At 39.1% G+C, this 26,504-nt stretch overlaps 1 protein-coding gene across 2 annotated transcripts in view; it reads left to right on the top strand.

The window, feature by feature from the left end:
- Positions 1–26,504, top strand: part of LOC150090712 (diuretic hormone receptor-like) — a 212,473-nt gene that overhangs the window by 18,242 nt on the left and 167,727 nt on the right. For both annotated transcript variants that reach the window (XM_090379588.1, XM_090379597.1), the window contains exon 2: positions 15,538–15,891. In XM_090379588.1, coding sequence (XP_090235714.1) covers positions 15,750–15,891 — 142 coding nt within the window. In that variant the 5' untranslated portion in view covers positions 15,538–15,749. The remainder of the gene's footprint in view (positions 1–15,537; positions 15,892–26,504) is intronic.

The following is a 26,504-nucleotide window of genomic DNA, read 5'->3' as shown; positions in this document are numbered from 1 at the left end:
ATTTTATAAAGCAGCTCATTAAGGTAAATAATTCTCAATGAAACAAACATGGCCCTTACTAAAGAAGATGGATTTTTAAAACTCCCTGAAGACCTGGTGAAGGTCATTGAGTTTTCACTTAATGCAAATGTTTATTCATTCAACAAAATGGGTTTTTAATCTGTAATTACGGAATACGTTTTGGATGCTTTATGATCACGATAATAGACTGCTATTTATTGTTTAGATATACAGTGGAATCCTTTATAATGAAAATTTTCTTTCAAGGACTCGCTTTTCTGTTTTAAATGTATTATTCTTTGGTTTGTTAGGGCCAGTGTTCTGGCTGCAATTCATTTCACACTGCTGTCTGACAACAAAGCCGAAATGGATTTATTGCGATTTGAATATTGATATAGAAGAACGTTACCAATGAAGAAGATGCCGACTGCAAAGCTTGGCAACTATACACCTTTGAGGGGAGCTGAATGAGGCATACAAGGTCCTGAAGAGGGTCAGGAAAATGAACTTGGGTGGTATCTTTTCACTGGTAGGTTGTGTATTAATTGCCGAAGCAACTGTGACTATGAGGCGTTAGTATATTGTATCTGTAATTAAGTGTATTCTTCGTAAGTTCGCTGTACGAGTTTCTGGGAGGACAACTATAAGCGTGAGTCACGTTGGGGAAAAGCCCATAAAAATTCTTCGCCGCATCATCGACGTGATTATAAATAGGTCTTTTTCACCGAGTGTGGGAGGACGGTAATTATAACCACTGTGCTACGTGCCAGGGCTTCGCCTGTAAGCGACACAAGAACCAGGGAGCACAAATGTGAAATCATAGGGCGTAACATAAATTGAAGTTTATCTTTGGGCAGCGTGTTGTAAATTATTGGATAATAATCCAATATAATGCCAAGTGGGCGAGGCGGAGAGATCGGCTTAGTTCAAAGCGAAATTAGATAATCACTTTTTGAGGAAAATGCGGGTGATTAAAATTTTCCTTTTTTTTTTTTTGGCAAATCAGAAAAGCTCTGTTCTGTCATTGTTTAGGACCATAAATGTGATTGGTGCAGATTTGTGTGAGTAGGGTGCATATTCTGTTGTTGTTCTGGCCGCTTGGCTACCCAGAAGCATCAGTCACCTGGAGAGGTGATTCTGGGTACTCGTCCACGCCACGGGAAGGTGGGCCCAGTCCCAGCAAAACACGTACCGTCTCAAAAGAGACCCTGATCCACATGGTGTTGCCAGCAGGTAGGCCATGATCCTCTGGGGGGGGGGGGCTTTCCAGAGGGAAGAGAGAGAGAAGGGGGGAAACCACCCGTAGTGCAGGTAGTGAGAGGAAAAAAAAGTTAGTGGTGTAGGTAAAAAAGTAATAAATAAAATAAAAAATAATAATAAACAAAAAAAAATTGGTGTGCTGTTATCCTGATGCGTCCATAATTTCGCTTTAAATTACAGCATTAGTTAATGCTGCGATATAAACGGCAATTAGTCAACTAAATATCGCCAAAAGTATATACTTTTGGCAATAATAAAAGTATTAATGTTGTTTTACAAATCTTCTTCAAATCAAAGGCACTCCCTTTGAAGGCGTACTTTTCCTTTTTATCATAACGTGGTTTCATTTTGACTTGAATCCTGTTTATTTTCATTTAAACAAGCGGGCGCCAGACTTATTTAGATGTTATATAGCAGTCTGATTGCTGTCTGATATATCCATTTTGAAATAAACTTCAGCCTTTGGAGGTCTTCCGCTTTGTTGATTCCTCGAGAAAGTATCGAGTAAATGTATTAATTGGTAGGTAGTTTGATATAAGTTTCCGAACTTTCTTAATAACTCTTGGTCATAGTCAGCAACATCTTCGTGCGTTAGTTTCATGTGAAGTTTTTTAGAGCTGGCAGTTTTGAAAAGATGTTGAGTTGTAAGTTTTTTCTCCTTTTGTAGAGTTCTCCTGCAAAAATCTAAATCAACTGACATCAACTATAACGAAAGGAAATTGGTTATATGTACCAAATATAATCTTCTTTGCATTAGCAGGGGGACTACAAGACGGAATTTTAAGGTAGACCGAATGAGTAAACGAGCCAAACTTCTTTCAAAATATTTATTCTGCTGGAAGCAACTGCGCACATTAATGACTACAGTAATCGCCTTACTTTTAAGAACGTATACTAATATCCCATTGAAAAATGAAATTCTCCTGGGTCTTGGACTGTATCAGCTTTTGCAACATTCGAAGATGCAGAGAAGATTACGGAAGCGAACATCGCACAGGCTTTAAAGGAGTATCACCACTGTCATCATCATTTGCATCCCAAGGATTTGAGCCGCCGCTGATGACCTTCTGGTCTCAGTCTAATCATTTAATATTTTCTTGTATTTTCAGATCCCGATGCGTCTCGTCTCATCTCTTCTTTCGGTTTTAGAAGCTGTTCGTGATATCTGTTCCTTTCTTTCTGCTTATTCAAGCCTTTTTTATAATCCTTTATTTTCCTTTTTCACTGCCGCTGCTTAAATTCAAGATTTCCTTATTCTCCTCCAGTCTAACAGTTAAGTGAACTATGCCCAAGAGTAGGGCATAGTTTGTCAAATATAATACTGCTTTCACAGGACTTTATTTCACGCGATGTTAAATATTCAATAAAATATAACTAAGCATGATTTACCGTTTCTGAATTCATTTTGAAATTGCGACAAGGTTTTTAAATATTTTGTTTTATTATAAATTTTGTAGCGTGCACATAAATTTTACATTTTTATTCCCAACTTAATCGTGTCCAGTTTGTTACTGAAAAAGTTTAGCAATCCAGTGTGGAATAGTTTTCCTGTTTCTTTAAATTATTTGTTCCCGATGCCTTTTCCAATTTTTGTTGGAAGAAACGTAGATTTTAATTCTTCAGTTTGAATGGTAGATGATTCAATAAGTTCTGTCATTTACATTCAGCTCAATAGAATCTAAAAGTGCAAAAGCAAAACTTAGTACCGTTAAAAGTATTTTAATACTTTTAACGGTACTAATACAGATTAATTTATTACTTTATACAGATCATTTTCCAAATTCAAAACAAGTTCCCCCACCCATCGGAGTCTACCCTTCTTTTGTGATTATAGCTCGTAACTTTTTATATTCTTTTCGTTCTTTCTTTTTTTTTTAAACTTAAAATCTCACTTCATATAAGCTTTTTTAATTTATTGTGCATTTTTATATTATTATTCCTCTTTCCCCATTTCTAATTGCGTTTCATTCTCCCTAAACTTTCTTTAGGCGTTTCTTGGCTGTACAGGTATATTAATCTGTTTTTTGTTCCATAACTTTACTTATTCTTTTGATATTTTGAATGTTCATAAAGCCATTCGAGACTGTCGTTGTTTATGCGAGGTCCGATGAAAAAAACTTGTTGATCGGAGCTCGTATCAAAAAAGCGATCAAAAAGACTTCATAAACGTTTCCTTTCAAAGTAGATTTCCTCCCATCCAATGATATGGAAGTGTTCCAACGTTCTGGAAGCATCGCTGGAAGTTTTCAGTTGTAAAAGCAGATTGAGTTCTCCTGTGGCATTCCGTTGGATGAGTGGAATGGCGTCAAATCTTCGTTGTGAGCTTCATTTTGATTTTGGAGAATAGAAAAAATCACACGAGACAAGATTGTGAATATGGAGGGCGGGATACAGGAGGAATTTTTTTTTTGGGGCCAAAATTGTTGCATGTAGGGTGTGGTATGTGCAGAGGCAGTGATAAAGCATCCATTTTGAAATAGCTGGAGGCGTTTTCTTCTGTTTCCCTTCAATCAGAGGACGTTATCCAAAGAATGGCTAAGTTGAGCCACAGAAAAATTGACTCCACGTTGTGCATTGACAGCATTTGTAACCACTGCAGCACCGGCGAGGTGAGAGAACCGTTAAGAGCTTGAACCGTAATGTAAAAATACTCAAATCGAGTGGCTGCTCTAATTTTGTATACAGAATTGGTACTGGGGTGGAATCCCGTTAGTAATGGAGGAATTTTTATAGGCTCCCATCCACCATGGTGACAGTTAGGCAGTCTCAGATGTGGGTTAAGTCCCCTCCCCCAGAGACTTTAATTTTTCATCCCTCAAAACCAACAAACCGACCAGAGAGTGCGCACATTTTATTGGGAAGTAGTTTATTATAAACACCTAGAGGATGAGCTTTCTTGGAGTTACAAGATCTTTTCAGAGAACAAGAGACATTTGAAACAACAATGGCTTCGTTCCCAGTTAGGGTCCTTCAAAGTGGCTGCTGTATGGGAACTTGTCGTCGTGTGGGGATGTGATGATTGATATAGAGACCCGCTAAGACCTTGAACCGTAGTGTAGAAATACCCAGATGGAGAATGATTGCCCTAATTACGTGTACAGAATTAGCAGAATTTTTAAAACTTTTGACTGCAACTGGTTTCCCAGTGCAACCGATGATGGGATTACTTGAAAGGGCGGAATTTCCGCCAACCTTCAAAGATAGCTGAGGGGGGAAATGTTGCTGTAATTACCCTGGACATTAGAACGGAAATGAAGTCTGATGACATCGTAACGGCAGTGCGCTGTCACTGCTGATGTTATTGAAGACTATCGATTGATTCTGTAAGTGCTACGGAGAGTGAAAAGTTTTACGAAGTGTGTAATACGTCGGTCGACCCAGTTAGGGTGCTGTTGGATCAAAGAATGTGTGGCGGAACCCGCTGATAAGTGAGACAATCAGTAAACACAGCGAAATGGCTGCTGTGTGATAGCGGCTGTCACATGACAGCTAATGGAAACGTTTAGCAGCACGCTAAGGTAAAGATTAAGAGCATGTTTTTTACAGAGGGGGGGATGGCTGGGAAAGTAACATGGGCGATATCTTCCTCTTTTCGGAGTGCCGCGCAGAAATTATTATTAAACTACGCTGTGCATGTAATTACTTACTAAGTATCAAACCTTTCTTACCTTTACGTATCTTTTGGACAATCTGAACCGTTGACGTCATTTCTGTAATCACAGAAACGTAGTTAGGTTACAAAGTAAACACGGAGCACTTAGGAAATAATACAAAGGCAAGGATCAGTGACATCTGGACAAAATTAACAGTTCCCTACCCTCTCCCTTTTTTTAATCAAATCTTCTATTCTGAGAGAGAGCTATAAAAAAAATTGTTTTATCTGAACAGTAATTCAGAGCCTCTGGCCCCGCTTTGATTGGGTGGTGAACGAGTGACCTGAGTCATTTAATTGAATGAGTGACTTGAATCATCATTTAGGCGAAACCGGCCCTGATCATTCACTCAAGTCATTGATCAGGGCCGTAGCCACCTAGCTATCGGAAGCCGATATGTCAGTGTTCCAGTTAGAGAGAGAGAGAGAGCGAGCGAACAAGCAAGCAATGTGATCAGATCCACCTGTGTACTATCCCGAGTAAGCGAATGTGAGCATTAAAATTCAAAATGTAGTAATTGGAGTTTGATAAAATTAATTTTGTTGATTACTGGTATAACATTTGTTAATGTTAAAAATAAACGCACGCGCTCAAAAATGAATTAACTCAACTTGAAATGTTGAATTTATATTTTTCTGTCGATAAATAAGGTTCATTTGAATTTCAGAGTACGTTTTATGTTTGAGTTCATTTTTTTTTAGCTTCTCAATGTATTTTTATATTTTCGTAATTTAAGGTAATTTTATTACAGTATTTTGGTTTTTACTTCTCCGCGTATTAATTACAACGCACGAAGAAATCAAACGCAAAAACTCGGATATTTCGTGTATTCCACGAATAATAAAATAAATTCGTAAGCTGACAAAGCGTCGTGTTTCTTGATTAGAATCTTAAAATATTGAAATGTGCAATTAATACGTGGAATATTCAAGAACTGATTCGTGGTGGGGGATACAATGGCACTGTCCTTATTTATAATAATCCCCCCAAAGGTGTCTCCACTTTGACGTAGTAGTGGTGGGGATTGTGTGGCCAAATGATCCTGTGAGCTAAAACGGTGGTAGTCTAACCACCAGCAATGTCTTCCATACTGGACAGGTTACAGGTGATGACTCAGACTAAGAGAGAGAGATGCTTTGGTCCTTCGGGTTGGGCGTGGGGCTAACAACCCCACCCCAGAAAACTAACATAACGTTACAAACCTCAAGGAAATAGCCGGACTGCCTCAAATAGAATTCGACCCAAGCTTGCCAAAAGGATTAAAAAGATTTTTGTAGCTACGCTGAACGTCCGAAGTTTGTACCAACCAGGAACAAGCAGGAAATTGGAGAAGGAATTGAAGAGATATAACATAAGTATAGCAGTGTTACAAGAGATAAGATGGGGAAATTATAGTGGAAGCAGAGACAACGTTCTGGGGACAGGCTTTAAGTTTAAGAAGGACACTAAAGCACGAATGATGAGTTAGTGTAATTAATGAAAGAATATGTACGCTAAGGCTTAGAGGGGTCTTTTTTTTTAACACATTCATGATCAGTGTACATGCTCCGACAGAAGACGCAGAGGATGAAGCAAAGGATGCCTTTTACGAAGCACTGGAGAGAACATTAGTTGATGCCCCAAGACACGATATTGAACTCATCCATGGAGCTTTCAATGCCAAAGTAGGGAGAGAGGAAGTACACATACCAACTATTGAAAGAAACGGCTTACATGAAACCAGTAATGAAAATGGGGAAAGGCTAATAGACTTTGCAAGAGGGAAAGGGTTATCTTGAGCATTAGTAGCACTAATTTCCCACTTAAGAATATAAACCCAATAGAGCTTTTATGGGATCTCCTGAACCATCAAGTCCGTGAAGTCTGCCCATCTTCACAAAATTTCCGGGGAATCTTGCAGATCGCTTGGAAGGATCTTAGTTTAAAGACCCCATTATAAAATTAATCACCAGATGCCACTTCTGTGTAAGGTAGCGATAAAATTTAGTAGGGCCACCCCTACTAAATTTTAGGGCCACTAAAATTTATTAGGGCCACCCGAGAACCAACTCATCTGCCCACGTGTCAGATGTCCATTAATGTTCTCTGGTCGAAATGAAAAAAGCCCATAAGTTCCTGGTGTCATTGGCGAGATTCGAATCCGGGCCCTTTTCACCCGGTGTGGGGAAGTCTGTGATTATAACAACTGTTTACCCGCGAACACCTTGCTTCTCGATAAAAGTGTGTTCACTTTCACTTCAACACGAGGAGCTAATCAATCTTACAGTTATCTGAGAGCCCAAAATAGTTCAACAGTTTAATAGCCAAACAACACAATATCTCTCTGATGAATGATAGGTTCTCCAATGGAATTATCTTCATATTCAGAATTGACCTCCATCATTATGGCTAACGATGAGTATTAATCAAACTGGCGTGCAGCAATACTGATTAACTTGCTCTAAATATACATTAATGGTGGTATCATAAATAAATAAATAAATTAGTGCGCTAAAATTGTTTTTTGTTAAATAAATCAGCAAATAATTAGAGAAGCTGAAAGAGTAGTAAAATATAAACCAGACGGACCTGGTAGATCGAAAAAAAGATTACGTTTAAACATCTAATGAATAGTTTTGGAAGGGATGAAAAGCTAAACTTCGTAAGATCAATCAACACTATCTGCAGTTAAAAAAAAAACATTCTAAAAATATTTTGTAACTCTTAACTGTTTTCGCTGACTTAGCAATAAAATCGCAAGAAAAGCGCGAATTTATTCTGTTGTGATGGAATTATTAAGAATCACTTTTATGGGCTAGACGCCATTTTTCAGAAAATGATATTACTGTACAACACTCAGTTAATATAGCAAATATATCACGGATTGTTTTTTGTGTAATTAAAGAACTGTTGTAGGGAGGGATTTTAATTATTAATTCATCATTAATGCGTGTTATTATTACAAACGTGATATATTTTTGTTCATTGAATTAGAACAATGTATTAGTTCCGCTAAAAAAGACTGATCTCATATCCGGAAGCAAAAATGTCATCAGGTAGGCACGTGTCTCTTCAAACATTTATTTATTCGCCTTAATATTGAAAAGCAGTGATCCTTTTGAGGTTGTAAATTTTCTTAAGTGAGCATTTAAAAGCAAGCGTAAGGTATTTTTTTTAAAAAAACGAAAGTAAGTCATATTTTTATAATTTTAATCAAATCTAAAAATAAATCACTGACGTAGATTTGTTGCACATAAAAGCGTTGGGAATTTGCATTTTTTATATATAGCCTGAAAATAAAAAAGGGTAACATGAAAACAGAAACTTCCTTTTACATGTTACAAGATAAGGAAAATGCAACGCATTAAAAAAAAATTATTTTGTGTAAAAATTGATGTAAGAGAACAAAATCAATTACATTAAAAAAAAAAAAAAGTCTTGTACGTCGGGAAACAAGACATGAAAGACTTCTTTCAGCAATCGACTGAGCACGAGAGTTAAACCCAAAACTTTAATAAAATAAATACGATATATTTATATAGATATAAATAAAACACTGAACTACAATAAAAAAAGTTTTGAGGCAAAACCCAGATAAAATAAACTAATAAATTGATAGATAAAAAGCGTTAAAATCAAAATGAAAAGACAGGAAACTTTTCACTCTGTGGCTGAGTTAGTCGGTTTCAGGCGTAGATAGCAAGGTTTTTTTCGTCCAGGCAAAAGGGAGAGCAGTTTATTAAAACTGCTCTCCCTTTTGTCGACAATATTGGAGTTTTGATTTTATCAAAATTAGCCCTCCGAAATATTCTCTACTCGTGCGCCGAGATATGGACCTCTAAATGCTGTAGTTGTAAAATCAGTGAATGTTACGTACAGCAGAGAGTATACTTCCAGAGGATATACGGCGTATACCGTGTATATATACACTGGTGTTCAAAGAAAGTGCATCACCCCTTAAAATTGTAATTGTCGTCCAAATATCGTGAGTATATGACAATATTTCTTACAGATTGCATCACATAAGATTGACACGCGTAGGTGATGACGTAATATTGCATCAGCTGTTATTTTAAGCTATATATGCACGCTCCACAAGAGTTGCAGTCATTCCTTGCTTGTGTCAGGATGGCGAGTACGTGCAGTTGACGCCACGAAGAAAGAGTACTTTTATTGCTTTACATGAGGAAGGATGTTCTTCTTGTCGTATTGCTTATAATCAGTCGATAATCAAGACAATTATAAGCAATTATATTGCTTATAATTGTCTTGTAATCAGTCGACTGTGAATAGATTTCTTTCCAAACTCAAGAATGGACTTGCAGCCCGTCGTCCTAAGAAGCCCATCCTCACACAAAAAATGAAAAAGACCCAATTAATTTGGTATAAGGAGCGTGTCAAATGCAGCCCCCGAGTAGTGGAAGTCAGTTATTTTCTCGGATGAGAAGAAATTCAACCTCATGACTCTGATGGGAGACAAACGATTCTCCATAGACGTGGAATAAGAAGGATACCATCCAGACTGTATGGTGTCTACAGTGAAATTCCCAACTAGCTAAATGAAATGGGAGCGCATTTCGTATCACCAGCAGTTTATAAAAGTTTCCGTAAATGCCAATGAATACCTGGCTATACTGAAAGGCAAATTGCTGCCGACCATTAGAGACCATTTCAACCTGCCAAGTAACTGCATCTTTCAGGACGACTCTGCTCCTTGCTATTGGGCGAAAGGTGTAAGTAAGCACTTCTGTAGTTACTTTAGCTTCATTTCTGCATTAGAGGTTCGGCAGTAATGTGTTTACATTTGTTACAGGTGAAAAAATGGTTGGAAGAACGGTCCATTACAACTCATAGCTGGCCAGGAAACAGCCCAGCCGGACCTGAATCCTATAGAGAACTGTTGGCATCGTGTGGAATCTGCAGTTGCCAGAAAGAAACCAAAGGCCCTAATTCTTGTTTTGAACCACGAACTATCATTTGAATATCTTCAGAAATTGATCTTGTCACTGCCTCGATGGTGTGCTGCTGTCATCAGGGCCAGAGGCGGTTCAACTAAATATTAGTTTGCACCTGGTGAACTTTTCATTGTGTTTTCCATTTAAAATGATAAACTGAATAAATTTGAGGGCTTCTGATAACATTTCATTTCAAAACTGTTGTATAAATAAATGTAGCAAATGCTCATTTTGGAATATTTTAAGAGCACCTATCAAATATTATTTAGCTGTGCCTTAACTATTAATAAATATCTTTTGTTTATATTTCTATTTGTGATGCTAGTCATTAATGTAACATACCATGGCGAAAAAGGGTTAGAAATGTGAAATTCGTAGGTGATGCACTTTCTTTGAACACCAGTGTATAGAAGTTACTAGTCGTGAAAGGCGGTTACTGACGTTGCGGTACTGGTAACGCTAAGTACGGAGAACAAAGGGCAAACGGAACGGAAATCACTATCACAGTGAACAAAGAAGGATTCTAAGATAAAGGAGAAGTAATAAGAATAACTTAGTGCTGTTCATCCTGTGACCTCAGCGCCTTTTTCGAGGGCTAGCCGCCGAAATCCAAAGGAGGAACCGGCAATAAACGGGTAAAGCTTCTGTTTATGACATGAAATACACACCGCACGTGGCGTACGTGAAAAGTAGGTAAAGTTAGTTAAAAAAAAAATGTTTTTAATTTAATCATGAGGCATGCGTGTAATTCATGGCTGACGTGACAGAGGCTGGAAGTCACGATTAAAAGAATAACAAGAATGAAAAGCAAGAAATTGGATAACTTACTGGGGTCGTGTAGGTTGTGGCGATCTGTACTGCTGTGGAAAAATAAAATGTTTAAACTGAGTGTGGGCTACAGTATATGGTATAAACTGGCGACCCCTGGCGTAATAAATCGGGAAAATTTGAAATTAAATAAATTAATTAAATAAGTTGATAGTTACCCCATGCGTCGTAAGTTGGAGATGTATTAAAATAAATTAAATTAGTGAAGTATGAAATTAAAATTAATTAAACCTATTTTGTTACGAATGTAAACGTGTGAAGGAATGCGTCCCAGGATAGAAAGGAATAAAGGCAAAGTAGCGCTAAAAAGTCGCTGAACTTTGTATAGGCGAGGAAAGTGTTTTAAAGCAGAAAAGGAGCATCTCGGGTATTGCGTTCGGTAAACTAATGGCTCACGAGAAATAAAAATATAGGGGGTAGAAAAGCATAAAGAGTGCTGAAGCAGACAAAAAGATGGTGCTAGGGCAGCTCGGGGTTGCTATACCCGTTCCTATAATAGGACCCTGAACATAATTCTGTGAGCATCCTTCAGGTGTTTGGTATATGAAGTTTGGTTTATGTTTGGTATATGAAGATAAAAAGAAAATAATAATATATAAATGGTAAATGAATACGCCTATAGATAGCCAATCGAGGGGGGGGGGTACAGGTTTTCTACTCTTGTAAGACACCAAAGAGGCTGGGAGTATTGACTATACATATGTACTAGCCTAGCAGTTATGGAATATCAGTTAGCCATGATATTATTGATATCATAGTAGTACCTTTGGTCAATTTTTTATGTTTGATAATACCGAGAGCTTTTTTGATGTGGTAATATAAGTAGGGTGCCGGAAACTGGTTGCTAAGGAGCTTGCTATACAGGTTTTTGATGTTGATAACTATCAGTTGTTTGCTATTGCATGTAGTGGCTATTCTGCAGATTTCGGATAAGATTATGTTGGCATGTACTTTTTTGGAAATATTCGAACCTACACGACCCCAGTAAGTTATCCCATTTCTTGCTTTTTATTCTTGTTATTCTTTTAATCTTGACTTCCAGCCTCTGTCAGGTCAGCCATGAAATATACGCACGCCTCATAATTAAAATTAAAAAAAAAAAAAATTTTTTTTTTAAACTAACTTTACCTACTTTTCATACATGCCACGTGCGGCGTGTATTTCATGTCAGAAAGAGAGGCTTTAACCACCTATTGCCGGTTCCTCCTTTGATTTCGGCGGCTGGCCCTCGAAAAAGGCGCTGAAGTCACAGGATGAACAGCACTAAGTTATTCTTATTACTTCTCCTTTATCTTAGAAACCTTCTTTGTTCACCGTGATTGCGATTTCTGTTCTGTTTACCCTTTGTTCTCCGTACTTAGCGTTACTAATAGCGTAACATCAGCACATTGCCTTTCACAACTACTAACTTATGCAGCAATTATGGTCGTATGGTCCTTTCTGCATATAGCAGTGTCCCGCGTCCATAAACCATTATTATTATTATTATTAATAATATCTTAAACTGTCGCTTCCTCTAAAATATTAAAATTACCACTATAAGTATTGCTTAAGAATCCAATTCTAATAAATTTATTTTTTAATTTTCGGTAAATATTTTAATAATATATTTTTTTTCAAATCTTACAAAAACCAGAAGGTATACGCTATTCACCTAAAATCCAGAGGATATATGGTGCATACCTTCCACTGAAACCCTGGTCCTCCAGCTTTCTGGGTGTCTCGGCGGTGTATGTATCATACCCTACAGTTCAGGCATTCAACCCATTAACACGACAGGGCGTTCAGAGATCATTGGACAGTTGGATGTAAGCGGTGGAAAGAAGCTGACAGACCCGTGAAAGATTCTAGATTACCTACAAAGTCGCGAACTGTTAACTCATCCCCCCACCAAAAGTCATATTTGGGCCACCCGAGAACGAACTCATCTACCTATTAGATTGCATGTGTTCTCTAGTCAAGTTTCCTGTTTTGTAGGACAGAAGGCCCTCGTGGGTAGCACAGTTGGTAGAATCACCAACTTGATTCTACCAACAAGGAGAAGACCCGAGTTCGAATCCTGTCGATGACGTGAGGGATTTTTATGGGTCTTTTTAACAACGTAGCTGAGTTAGTCGGTCTCAGGCGAGGATAGGTTGGTTTTTTTCTGTCGGAAACGCGGGTTTTTCGTCCAGCAAACAGCAACTCGACCACAGAACACGCTCAAAATTCAGACATTATATACGGCGCAGTATGACCCGAGTTGCTGTGCGCCTAAAAATCCTACAACAAATAACAAACGAGCTGGACGAAAAACCCGAGTTTCTGGAGGGAGACCTTTCTTTCCACTCCTGAGACCAACTAACTCGGCCGCAGAGTGAAAAAATTCCAGAAAGTTCCTCGCGTTATAGATGGAATTCGAACCCAAGCCTTTCTACCCTGTGCAGGGAGGACAGTGATTTTAACCAGTGTGCTAGCTAATCTTGCTGATAACTCAAACTTATAGAGAGCATTGGAAAAATGCAGAAACATTTGATTATTCTTTCTCCCAAACAGTATCGATCTCATGAAGTGGTCAATTTGTAGGACAAATGATTCCTCCCTAGATGATACTGCGAAATACAACGTGCTAATACAGTAGCCTCCCGATTATCCGCGGTGAATGGGAAACAACTTTGCTCGGATAATCCTCAAAATGAACGAACTCGTAAATGTAAGGAAACATTTATTTGCGTTCGTAATGTTATTCTCGTTTATAAAAGTGTACCACAGCGTGAAATTTGACATAAAATTTAATACAAACAGATTTTAAAAATTAGCTGTAAATTTGAAGGATTGCTGAACTATGAATAGATTAAGCTTATAAATGGAGAGCAAAGGTTGCAGTTTCTGAAAAATTCACGGGTCTTGCCTGGAATATTACAAATTGATCAGGGATGCCACCTACCGATATAACGCGCGGTTATGCGTGTGCATTATATCAGTAGGTGGCATCCCCTGATGAATTTCTAGTCTCGTATTTGACAGCTGTTTGAAAATGGCTACGCAACTTACGGTGCGTAAAATAAATATTATGTTTAGCTCTGAGAACGATCTGATGGGGCGTAAAACCATCAGCGATACACGAGGAATCTGAATCTCGAGAAAAGATCAAGTGTCATAATCCAGTAGCAGACACCCATCAAAGTCCACCACTCTCGAAGCTGACTGTGCGATCGGATGTTCGATGTGCCTCCTCTCCTCGAACTTCTCGTCTGTGGAGTGGTTGGGAAGCGCGGAATAGCGAGTATCTGAAAACCCCGATGTAGATGCAGGATGCATTATGTGCTGTCTGTTTACTGTCATTATTCATTTCACCGCGTGTGTCACAATAAGGAGATCTTACATTATACATGACTCTGCGGTATTTCGAAAGGTATACAGTATTTTGCTATCAGAGATGGAACTTAGAAGCGAGAAATCACACGACACGCATATTTCAAAGGATCGGGCCTCCTCCGTGTAGTTTAGTAATAGAATTTCCGACCATCCAAGGCCTATGAAAATCACTTCGTGCTTGTGTGAACCAATCAGTTAAATTCTTTCCTTCTTTCTGCGAAAATACGCGCACCAAACAAATCTCAGTGTAGGGAATCTGTTTGTTTTTGCACGGATTTTATTTCATTGCAAACAGTGGCCAGCTGTTTCTCAGTATCGTGTCATCTTAGCCAAATAAACACTTCTCCTCATCCCTTTCTTTTGATGGGACTTGGGAAAAAGAAATTTCTGGACCGCGATAATCCCAGCACACACCGTGGCCTCGTTCACTGTCTGCAATGGCTACTGAAAGGGGATGACAAAAAGAAAGCAGCGATGACATTTGCTTTTAATATTTTTGTATTACTATGGAAACGGAGTTTTATCTTTTTTTCGCACGAGGGAACAGGCGGACTTCACATTTTAAGTCGAGATATCTTTTTGATGATACATCGACTGCTTGACAAAGGGTTTCCAAGCGACCGAGCGAACGTCTCCTAAATACACACACATCACAAAACTTTTGAAGATATCCCGTGGAAAAATGCTGAAATACGAAATAAAAGTATGAAACTTAAGGGTTGGGTCGTTTCGATTAAGGCAGCTGAGGACACGAGTCCTCAGCTGCCTTAATGATCAAAGCCTTATTCGAAACTTTATAGACACTGTGTTGTGTCTATAAATCGCGTTTATTCTGTGGTTGATATCTTGATTTGCAGATGAAAAACTCGTTTTTCGGTCCAGCAATGGGAAGGAATCGGCCTTGGACTTTTTTGCCAAATAGGAGCTAAATGATGTAGCTACTTAACCATGATAAACATTTTTCCAACAACTGAAATGATCGTGTTTGGGAAGTACCATCGAAATGATTGTTTCCAGCGCTGTTCTTGAGACCTGATGATTGAGACCAAGCAATGAAACCCGGGATACCGCTAATAATAGTGCAAGCGTAACCAATTGGAGCTGTGTCACTGATGTCTGCAGGTAATTAGCTGTCTTCCTTGATTATATCCACTTATTCTGGGATTCTCTTATACGACAGCGATTAGATGGTTTAAATGGACACTTTCATTCATTGCTGAATGAGAATGTGTCACTTCTGCTAATTAACAAGCTTACATGAAGTTAATTAAGAGAAACGAACTGCCAGTAATACTTTCCAGTTCACATAAATTATTTGCTATTTTGAGATTTAGACTTAACGGGAGTCCAAATCTGCTTTGATCATTTCCTGCGGTGTTAAGGCAGTGGTTATAATTTTCTTTCTCTTTTAAATGAATATTGATTGTGGCACTGTTATCTTTCTAATTCCTTATGTACAAGAAAATAAGTTAATAACGCGAGTGTAATTTTTTGTTCTTTTTTAGAACGAACTGTGAACCACAAATGTTTCAAGATTCTCGGAGGATGACACTACAAACTGGAAGCTGTCCCTTCCGTTAGCAGAGTGATCTGTTGGTGATTTTTCAGCTTCAGTAAATTCGAAGTTAAAAGGGCTCCCAATTAGAAGATGAATTCGGTTTTCTACAAGTTTGGCCTAACTAGTTTTCGATAACTAGCAACTGATTCTTTCGACTTCATGATCTGTTTTCTTGTTGTCATGGAGATCTTTCGTAACAGCACTTACTCTGTGATGACTACAGATGACCTGTTTCTTAATACGTCATTGAAAGAGCTGCAGTGCTATTTGAACTTTAACAATCAAACATATCCGGATAAAGGTAAGGAACCACTTTTTTCGTTACCAATTACGATTATCACGTATCTTCCAAAATATCCAGGTTGCTAGAGGAAGGCACGTCGTACATGACAGTCCCTTCCTCTGAGGAAGACTTTTCATATCATAAAATTCGCTGGTCCTACAGGAGGTGGTTATTGTCAGTGTCAGGGAAACGCGAAATATGTTGTGCAAGAAGGATAGGTGGAAGAGGACCAGGGTATGTCTACCAGTGGCTAAAGTAGATGGTGTTGTAGAGCAGATATCATCTTTTAAGGGCACAAGAGGTGATATTGTTGTACGCATTAGCACTAATAACATAAAGAGATCTTGATCTGGTTATCAGCAGTGGTTCTTCATGCACTATGAATCTGCAGGTAAAAGACCCACTGGGTGGCAGTGATCATCGTGTAATAATGTAGAATTTAATTAAAGGCCTTTGCTTTCGTGAGGGTCACTGCAGTGGTCTCGGATAGATTTTAAATTCTGTGTAGTGGGACCAACTGAGGACGTTACCAACAGCAAATTCTAAGTGGGAAGCGTCCAAGGAATTAGTCTTTGGAGCTACCAGGCTTTTCATATCAACACAGAAATACTGTTCAAAGCTTAGACCTAAATGGATGTCAGATGAAGAAAAGTGCATGGGATGATATAAATTATCAGGTGATGCATATCTGTATCACCTGATACTGATGTTTGTGTCATCTGATAGCGGGCCGTTGGACGACTTAAATCTGGGCAGTCCTACGTCTTCCCTGCCTCAAATCGCCCAGCGGCCTGCGATATCAAAGAATCATCTTTGCGACGATGCCTTGCCATCCTGAGTACTGGAAATGTGGCTAACCCACTGAGCAAGCCAAAAAAAAAAAAAAAAAAACGGGAATGAAGTGATGTGGTCCAAACCCGTATTTTTATAGACATGAATAATTTGTATAATGTGCGGTGGTAGATCGATTTCTGTTGGATGCTCGGAATTTGCATGCCAGGATGTCTATTATATCAAATACTCTCCTTCAGCGACACTGTTCACAATAAAATATTCACGAAAAACACTTTGTTCTGTTAATTTTGTCGAGCAGTGTATTTTCAGAGAGAGATTTTGACTGATTCCGATGCACCATGTGGACTATCAGAAGTGACAAATAGCTTTATCTCATCTGCATGGGAACTGAAGAGGGGATGTGAGGCGAGAAAAGTGCAGCAAAGAGGATAGCTGACATCATCCTACTCTGAGCGATGCCCCTCCTGACATGGATAGTTGCTCAATTTGGGCCGCATGAGATGATTACCTTCCTCGATTCCAGCAAAGACGCAAGGTTTTAGAGTAGTGGACCAGAGATTTTAAAGTAATTTTAGACGGAAATAAAGTAGGCAGGGACGGACACATTATCGAAGGCAGCTTGAGGAGAGTTTGGAAGTTGTAGAAATCTGTGTTGAATAACTGTAAAATGAATGTTTGACTCTTGAAAGAACATGGCGATGGTATCCTGCCTTTTTGGATTTGAGAAAGTTTGCTCTGTCTGTTTTAGCATTAGCATTAGTAGAGGCATTTGATGCAAAAAAGCAAGCTTATGCAGCATCAGCCAAAAAAAATAATAATAATAAAAATAACCACTTCCACTTCACCCCTCTGTTCGTTCAAAATACCTGTCCAGCTGAGCCTTAAACTTATTTAGGCTATCAACTTCCACGACAAGGGATGGAAGTCTGTTCCACCAACCAACCACCCGCTCGCTAAAGGCAAATTTCCGCACGTCTATCCTACATCTGTCTTTCCTCAATTTGAATTTATGCCCTCTCAGGTGATTATTCTGTGCGAGAGGAAGAATCCCATCAGCATTGAGCATGCTCAAACCATTCAAGGCTTTGTACACCTCTATCAGATCACCTCGCTGGTGCCTAGTCTCCAGACACTGTAATTTGTAAAACTTAAGCCTTTCTTCGTAAGAGCACCCCTTTGTTCCATTCACTAATCTTGTTGCCCTTCTCTGTACTCGTTCCAGCATCTCTACATCCTTCTTGAAATGAGGCCTCCAGACCTATATACAGTACTCTAGGTGTGGCCTGACCATTGCCTTATACAAGGGAATAATCACCTCCTTATCCCTGCTAGAAAAATTCCTATATATCATTGACAATACACCATGAGCTACTCTTGCAGCCCATCTGCACTGCTCAGAGAACTTCATATCTGCCTGCACAACCACCCCCAGGTCCCTTTCATTCTCTACCACTGTCAGTGTAGTACCACAGAGTTGATACGTTGCTCTGGGGTTGCTGTTTCCCATGTGTAGTACTTTACATTTGTCAATGTTAAACTTCATTTGTCACCTCTCAGCCCATCTGCTCAACCTTTCCAGATCCTGTTGCAGCAGCATAGTGTCAGTAGTGTCCTTGACAACCCTGCCTACCTTTGTATCGTCTGCAAACTTCACATTAAGCTAGATATACCATCATCAATATCATTTATGAATACAGAAAACAATAATGGACCCAACACTGAGCCCTGAGGGACTCCACTAATAACATTAGTCCACGACGAGCAGTGTCCATTGATTACCACTCTCTGTCTTCTCCCCCTCAGCCACCCCTTTATCCATAGCAGCAATTTGCCTCCAATGTCACACTGCTCCAATTTGTGTAGCAGTCTTCCATGTGCAACAGTATCAAAAGCCTTTCTAAGATCCAAGTATATAATATCAAAGTTATTCCCTCATCCAGTTCTTTTGTGACTGCATCATAGTATCCAATCAAGTTGGTCAGGCAAGACTTTCCCTTAACAAAACCATGCTGTGTCTGAGCTGTAACTGAAGTCTTGTCTAAATGATCCTGCAGTGCTTCTTTAACCAGTGCCTCCATTAATTTTCCTGGAACAGAAGTTAAGCTCACAGGTCTATAATTACTTGTGTCAGCCTTTGATCCTCCTTTGTGAATTGGGGTCACATTTGCACATTTCCAGTCTATGGGTACCTCCCCTGAGTCCAAGGAAGCTCTCATAATTATGGCTAAGGGTTTGCTTACTTCCTTTGCTGCCTCCTTTAATATAACTGGATAGATCCCATCCACCCCAGGTGCCTTTCTTGTGTTTATCTTCAACAATTTCTCCTCCACTTTACTCTCAGTTATTACAAGACTCTCTAGCTTACTGCCAGAGTTGAATACACCTCTGGCATTTCCCTCGCTGAATAACTCCTCATGTGTGAATGTCGATGCAAAATATTCATTTAGTTTCATTAAATATACATTGAGCAGTATCATCAACAGTTGACCCATCGATATCAAGTGGACCAATCTGATTCATCCCCTTCCTTCTAGAGTTTACATAAGTAAAGAACTCTTTGCTGTTTTTCTTTGATCCCTTGCCAAAGATTTCTCGTAATCTGCCTTCGCCTGTCTAACCTCCTTTGTAACTTGGTTGCATATCAACTTGTATCTATCATAGGCTTCTGTGTCATGTGTTAATTTGTAAGTATCCCATGCATTTTTCTTCTCTGCCATATGCCTCATTAGTTCATCTGACATCCATTTTGGCCTAAACCTTGAACAATATTTCTTAGTTGGTATGTAAAGCCTAGTAGCTTCCAAGATAAGTTCTTTGAATGCTTCCCATTTTGAATTTGCTGTTGGTAACATCATCAGTTGATCCCACTGTATAGAATTTAAATACTGTCTCAGTCCATCGTAGTCGCCTTTACGGAAGCAATAACCCTTCCCTTTACCCCTAATGGTAGTTACCTCTTTGAGTAAATCCCACTTCAGCACACTGTGATCACTGCCACCTAGTGGTTCATTTATCTGCAGATTCTTAATGCATGAAGAATCACTGCTGATAATCAAATCAAGAGTATTCCTCCCTCTAGTTGCCTCCCGAACATGCTGATGTAGAAAAGAGTCATCCAATAAATCCACAAAAGCCTTGCTAGTGTGTGATTGACCAATCCACAAATTCCAGTCAATATCTGGGAAATTAAAATCCCCCATTATAAGACTCTCTGATTTACTGGCCCACTCTATTTCCCCGTACAGTTCCTTATTATACTCATCAGAGTCATTAGGCCTATAGCACACTCCTCTCTAAATTTTGATCTCCCAATGCTTATGTCACACCAAACTGACTCGACACTGCACTGTCCAGCAATGTCGACTGGCTTCAATTCCTTGGATTTTATGTGTTTCTTAACTAATAGCATAACCCCTCCTCCCTTCCTATCCTGTCTATCCTTTCTGTAGTCGTACTCCCCAAATTCCAGTTCTGCATTCCTTATATCTGTGTGACACCACGTCCCTGATATCCCAACAATATCCGCCTTTGATGCTTTGAGTAATATCTCAAATTCATCAAATTTATTTACCAAACTCCTAGCATTGGTGTACACGCAAGTATACCTGCACCTGTTTCTATTCTTAGCTACCCTAACACAACCCATGTGTTTACTTGTACCGCAATGACTCCCAGCAGTCTCTGAAATACCATGCATCTTGTTTTCCAGGCTGCTGCTCATTCCAATAGAAGCTGTGCAAGAATCTCTTTCACCTCTGCCAGTGGCTACTGTTAATCTATTCGTCTTTGTCTCCCCCCAAGCTAGCAGTTTGCCGACCCATCTAACACTGCCTCGATAGAATCAGCAAATATTCTTGCACCCTTTCTATTTTATAGATCTCATGGTCAATGAAAGATCTGGACTTCAGCGATTTTCTGTAGGGCTTTGCTTTTGAATAAATATCGTTTTGGTGAGATCATTGAATCAGTTCTTAGCTTTGTATGAAATTCTGACTCCTTTGGAGGCTCCCACGATAGCAATGATCCACAACTGCTCAGAGAGATGTTACCTCTTCAATGAACATATTACTTAGGCGTTCCCAGTCGTAAGTGGTCAGGTGTTTCTTGACGATCTGTTGTCTTAGGAATTTAATTGAGAAGGTAGGTTGATTCAGAGGTGTTTGGAGCAGGGTCCCAACTTTGATTTGAAATTGGTGGAAAGTCCTACTGGAGTGGCTGATGGTTAGAGTTAAAAGAAAAGGAGTTGGGTAGAATTGACAAATTATGCAGGTTGTGGTATATTAAATCCAAAGATTGATTTAATCGTGTAGGTGGAGTTGCTTGTTTGGTTAGGCCTATTGAATTCAGGGTTGACATTAGATCGTTTAGAACAGTTGCATTTATTTTGGAATTGGTTTATTAAAATTGCCATTAAAGTTGCCAGGGCTGCAGCTCAAGGTGCGACTCATCCGGGTGGTCAGAGGGAAGATAAACGAGACTGACTGAGATAAACATAGATTGATGTTTCATTTTGACACAGAGGGCCTCAAAAGTTTCCGATTGGCTCATTCTGATCCCCATCAGTTGACTCTAGGGGTTTCAATGTCCTTGTATTTAGTTGTATGCAGAAGATCAATTTGCTTTGTTTTAGTTAGCCGCGATTAAGTTAAACCCACGAAATCAAATTCACATAGAAAGAGCAAGGTTTGTAGTGAATGCAATTTATTTGCTAGGCTCGCACATTTATAGGTAGAATTGGATTTGGCTGCCTCTTCTTTCGTCGTTGTGTTGCATACAAAAAGGGTAAATTGCTATGCTTGTGGTAGTTGAAAGACTCGTTCTGTAGCGTGTCTTGTGGTTCTTTCTGTAAAAGGTTTAACCAGAGTTTTAGGGGGGGGGGAGTACTTCTTTTTCAAGAATAGTATCCATACTTCTGTTCTGATAAGTGATTATGAAAGATACGTGAGTGGGATGTTTTGTTTTAATTGCTCCTACGTCCACTTGAATCCCGTAGTCTTTCTGGAAGAAAATATTTATGTTATCGGCCTTGATTGATGAGCTAAGACTTGAAATGAACATCTTTTGTTTGGTAGGTTTTACAGTAATCTGATACAATTTGTTGTAGCCTTTTAACTTGGCCCTCTGAGGTATTGTCTTGTTTTGTGAGGTGCTGGCATCCGTTGAGAGCTTCTATGCGTGTGTTAGGTAGGGCTCTCGATGGAAGGGCCGTACTTTGAGGCTCAGTTGCTCTGGCTGAGGCAATTTGTGCACAAGTGGGCCTAAATTGCTGGAATTCTGTTGTGGTTTGTAATAATGTGAAATATTTAGGATCAGGGGGATCAAAATTTTCGGCATTGATGAACGGATTCATAATTTCAAGGTTTTGCGCAGTTTGTTTTGGAAGTTGAAGGTACTGTTTGGAAGATCTGGATGGCAATCATTCGATTCATTTGAAATCATTAATCCGACAGCAATTTTATCATTAATATGAAGGAAAGGTTCTTCTGGTTCACAGGTTGTGACAGTTTGTGTAATGATTCTCTCCGATGCAAATTGATGAAGGAAAATTAGAAATGGGCTGGATGAAGGTTGGTTGACTTGACGGGCTGAGAAATATCACGAGTAGAATTATTTTAAAAAGCTTGGACGTGCCAGGAACATTACCAGAAAAATATGCTAATAAATACGGTTATAAACAAACAAATAAATAAATATTCCAGCACAATTATATCGTTTACAGTTAGATAGAGAAACTGTACGATTTATAATATCATTACCATATTAAGGGGCCAGCATTAATTTGGCAAAACCATTTTCATGGCAGTATTGCTCTCGGTTCTTTCTACGTGAGAGCATTCTCTCGGTACCTGCGCCGAAGATGCCAATACAGTATTTTTCGAATTCTCTTACTCTCAACATGGTGGAGCACGTTCCAGGTGCCACCATTCATCAGACACTTATACTGTACGTTCATATACTTTCATACATCTGATCCTCTCACTCTGGGTTTGGACCAATACTGTATAATTACGTTTTTGGTTTAAGAGAATGTGAATAAAGTGGCTTCTTAATTAGTCTACATCTTTGAAGATTAATTACTGTAATTAATAACCTCTTGTACCACGTGAAATTAATAATATAGTTAATTAATTTCACGTGGTATAAGAGTGGTTATTAATTATAGTAATTAATCTTCATGAAATTTTTGAAAGCATTAAATACACTGGTGTTCAAAGAAAGTGCATCACCCCTTAAAATTGTAATTGTCGTCCGAATAACTAAGTATATGGCAATATTTCTTACAGATTGCATCAGATAAGATTGACACGCGTAGCTGATGACGTAATATTGCATCAGTTGTTACTTTCAGCTATATAAGCACGCTCTGCAAGAGTCGGAGCAATATGGCCTTAGTTGCTAATGCTCCTAAAAACCAAAATAACAATAACAATAACATCTGCAAGAGTTGCAGTTATTCCTTGCTTGTGTCAGGATGGTGAGTTAAGTGCAGTTGACACCATGAAGAAAGAGTGTTATTGTTGCTTTACGTGAGGAAGGATGTTCTTCCCGTCATATTGCTTATAGAGTGTCTTGTAATCAGTCGACAGCGAGTAGATTTCTTTCCAAACTCAAGAATACTAGTTCTGCTGATAGGAAAAAAGGAACAGGACCCAATCGAGTCCCAACGCCAAAATAGGACTGCGTTTTGAAGCGCTTATGCCTTAGAAACAAACCATAAAGCTTCTTCGTCTGAGCTGAAAAGAGAATGGGAAGAACATACAGGAGTGGTAGCAAGTGCAGTAACAATAAGAAGACGCCTCTTCAAAAATGGGATTGTAGCCCGTCGTCCTAAGAAGAAGCCCCTCCTCAAACAAAACATGAAAAAAGGGTCGATTAATTTTGTGTAAGGAGCATGTGAAATGGACCCCCGAGCAGTGGAAGACAGTTATTTTCTCGGATGAGAAGAAATTCAACCTGCATGGCTCTGATGGGAGGCAAACGATTCGCTGTAGACGTGGTGAAGAATACCATCCAGACTGTGTGGTGTCTACAGTGAAATTCCCTACCAGCCAAATGATATGGGGGTGCATTTTGTATCGCGGAGTAGGTCACCTGCAGTTTATAAAAGGCTCTGTAAATGCCAATGGATACCTGGCTGTATTGGAAGGCAAATTGCTGCCAACAATTAGAGACCATTTCAACCTGCCAAGTAACTGCATCTATCAGGACGACTCTGCTCCTTGTCATCGGGCGAAAAGTGTAAGTAGGCACTTCTGTAGTTACTTTAGCTTCATTTCTGCATTAGAGGTTCGACAGTAATGTGTTTACATTTGTTACAGGTGAAAAAATGGTTGAAAGAACGGTCAATTTCAACTGTTAGCTCTACAGGATACAGCCCGGCCGGACCTGAATCCTCTAGAGAGCTGTTGGCATCGTGTGGAATCTGCAGTTGCCAGAAAGAAACCAAAGACCCTTCATGAACTTCAGGAAGCGTTAATTAGTGTTGGGAACCACGAACTATCAGTTGATTATCTTCAGAAATTGATCTTGTCAATGCCTGGATGGTGTGCTGCTGTCATCAAGGCCAGAGGCGGTTCAACTAAATATTAGTTTGCACCTGGTGAACTTTTCATTTTGTTTTCCATTTATATTAGTTAGTTTTGCCTTAACTATTAATAAATATCTTTTGTTTGTATTTTTATTTGTGACGCTCATCATTAATGTAACATACCATCGCGAAAAAAGATTAGAAATGTGAAATTCCGAGGTGATGCACTTTCTTTGAACACCAGTGTATGTTCTGTTGTATATTAGCTTGTCACGACGATGGAATAACAATTGTCATGCGCAGGGAGAATACTCTGAAAAGAAGTGGCAATATGGCCATTGCAGCGTATATTTGTTATTTCTCGTAAAATAAAAGTAAAATAAAAAAACAAAGCCAGGATTTCAATTGGAAACAAGTCAACCCGCATGTTTGTATTTTTTCCCCCCTTTTAGATTGCGCTTATTTTGGAAATGACCGGTGGAAGTGAAATCCGCGTTTTTCATTAAAATAAATGGAAAAATATTAGAGCGCGTTGCCGAACATCTGAAATTAAATCGAGATGATCGCAAAATGTTATAAAATTAGCATAAATAGATGAGTGGGTGGGCATAAATACCGATCTTTATTCTAAGATTTCCTCAAAAACGTTCTGTTCGAAATTAGGCAGCCATTTTATTTTCTCCTTAGATTACCGTTCTGTCTAAATTGCGACAAGAAATGTAATCCCTCAGATACCCACCCACCTGGCGATTTTATTTCATTCCGCTTCTCCTTCCTTCGTTGTTCTAACGCAAATGGAATCTTTGTTTGACGTCTCTTGTTTTCATTTAATAAAAGTTTTTATGCTGGCAGGAGGTGGGTTTAATTACACTGACAAGCCGTGCCTCGAGGCTGACACTAATGATTCTCCGGACAATCTTAGTCCTACTCAAACAGTGCTTGGAGAAAATGTTCTGCAAAAATGCATTTGGTTCCCGTTCAACTGTCTGTTATTTTGATACAACCAGCAGCGGATGGCATTCAAGAAGTAAATGTCCTTTTGTTTTTCGAATTTCTCGCTTTCTGTGGATTCGAAATGCGAAGAATACGGGTTTAATATAGAGTTACCATAGAAACTAGCGTCGTGATGGCGAAAATTTTAGTAATTGTGAACCATCAGTTGGATAGCTGGAACTCGTTCTCATTGCTCCATAAAGTATTAACGGATTTTGTACGCAGTATCTTGCCCATGAACCATATCCGCCATCCATGTGTGAGGACCTTGCATTGCCTAAATCAGTTGGATACGTCAACAGTAACTCACGTAACCACCGAACGAAATCATGGTGCTGCTCCAGCCAGAGAATGTTCGGTTGTATCGCAGAAAATGACTGAAAGAGACCAGCGGGTGCTCGAAAAAGTGGTATTTAGATGCAGTCACTTCTCATCAAATACTGCCAATCAGCAGTTTTCACAAGGACTGATATTAGTCAAAGGAAGATGCGCAGGGAGGTACGATACATGGGATTTTATGGAAGACTGCAGTACACAAACCAAATATCACAGAAGGCAACACGCAGCATCGCCTCAGTTGGCTTCCCAAAACTCCGATAGTAACCCCGCTGAATATCTTTGGGATGGACTGTAACACAGGCTTCGAGTCAGGCCAATATGATCGCAGACGGGTTAAAAGATGAATCCGCCTTCATGTTGAAGGAGGAGGAGGAGTGGACCAAACTTCCACCTACTTGTTATCAAAACTTGATTCGGAGTCTACTAATGAGGATACAATGTATAATTGAGAGCAAAGGGGAGCCTACACGCTATTAAAGACGGTATCAATAAAAGCTTGTTTGAAACATGCAGACTTTTTGGCATTATAGTGTACAAAACTATACATCCTTGTACTTTGGACGTAAAATTGCATCTCTGCTTGGGCAATTATTTAGGTATTATGATTGTATTTTGGAGTTTGTGGTTTATATCTTTGTCGCTTCACTTTTGGATGTCGCTCTTTCTTGAAAGGATATTGAGGGAACAGTAGGCCCCCCTTCTTCTTTCTGATCATCGCGTCATCGTTTGTTAAACTTATACTTGCCCCACTGAATGTGTACACAGTTTTAATTAATTATTTGCGGGTCTTTACTTGACAAGCCATCGTAATTAATATCGACAGCGAAACTGCCGAAAATCTGCAAAAAGGTGATTGATTAGCATTACGCAGGTAAGGTGTTGAAGACATTTAATTAAATAATGAAAAAGCCAGGCCTAGAACAATTTCAGAGTACAGCACGTACCTGGAAGCTGAAAAAGTGCCTGACAAATGCAA

The sequence above is a fragment of the Mastigoproctus giganteus genome, chromosome 1, assembly GCF_048544385.1.
Source record: "Mastigoproctus giganteus isolate SK-2022 chromosome 1, ASM4854438v1, whole genome shotgun sequence".
Classification (NCBI taxonomy): domain Eukaryota; kingdom Metazoa; phylum Arthropoda; class Arachnida; order Uropygi; family Thelyphonidae; genus Mastigoproctus; species Mastigoproctus giganteus.
Note: the sequence above shows the minus strand (reverse complement) of the source record. Positions and strands in the feature narration are given on the sequence as shown.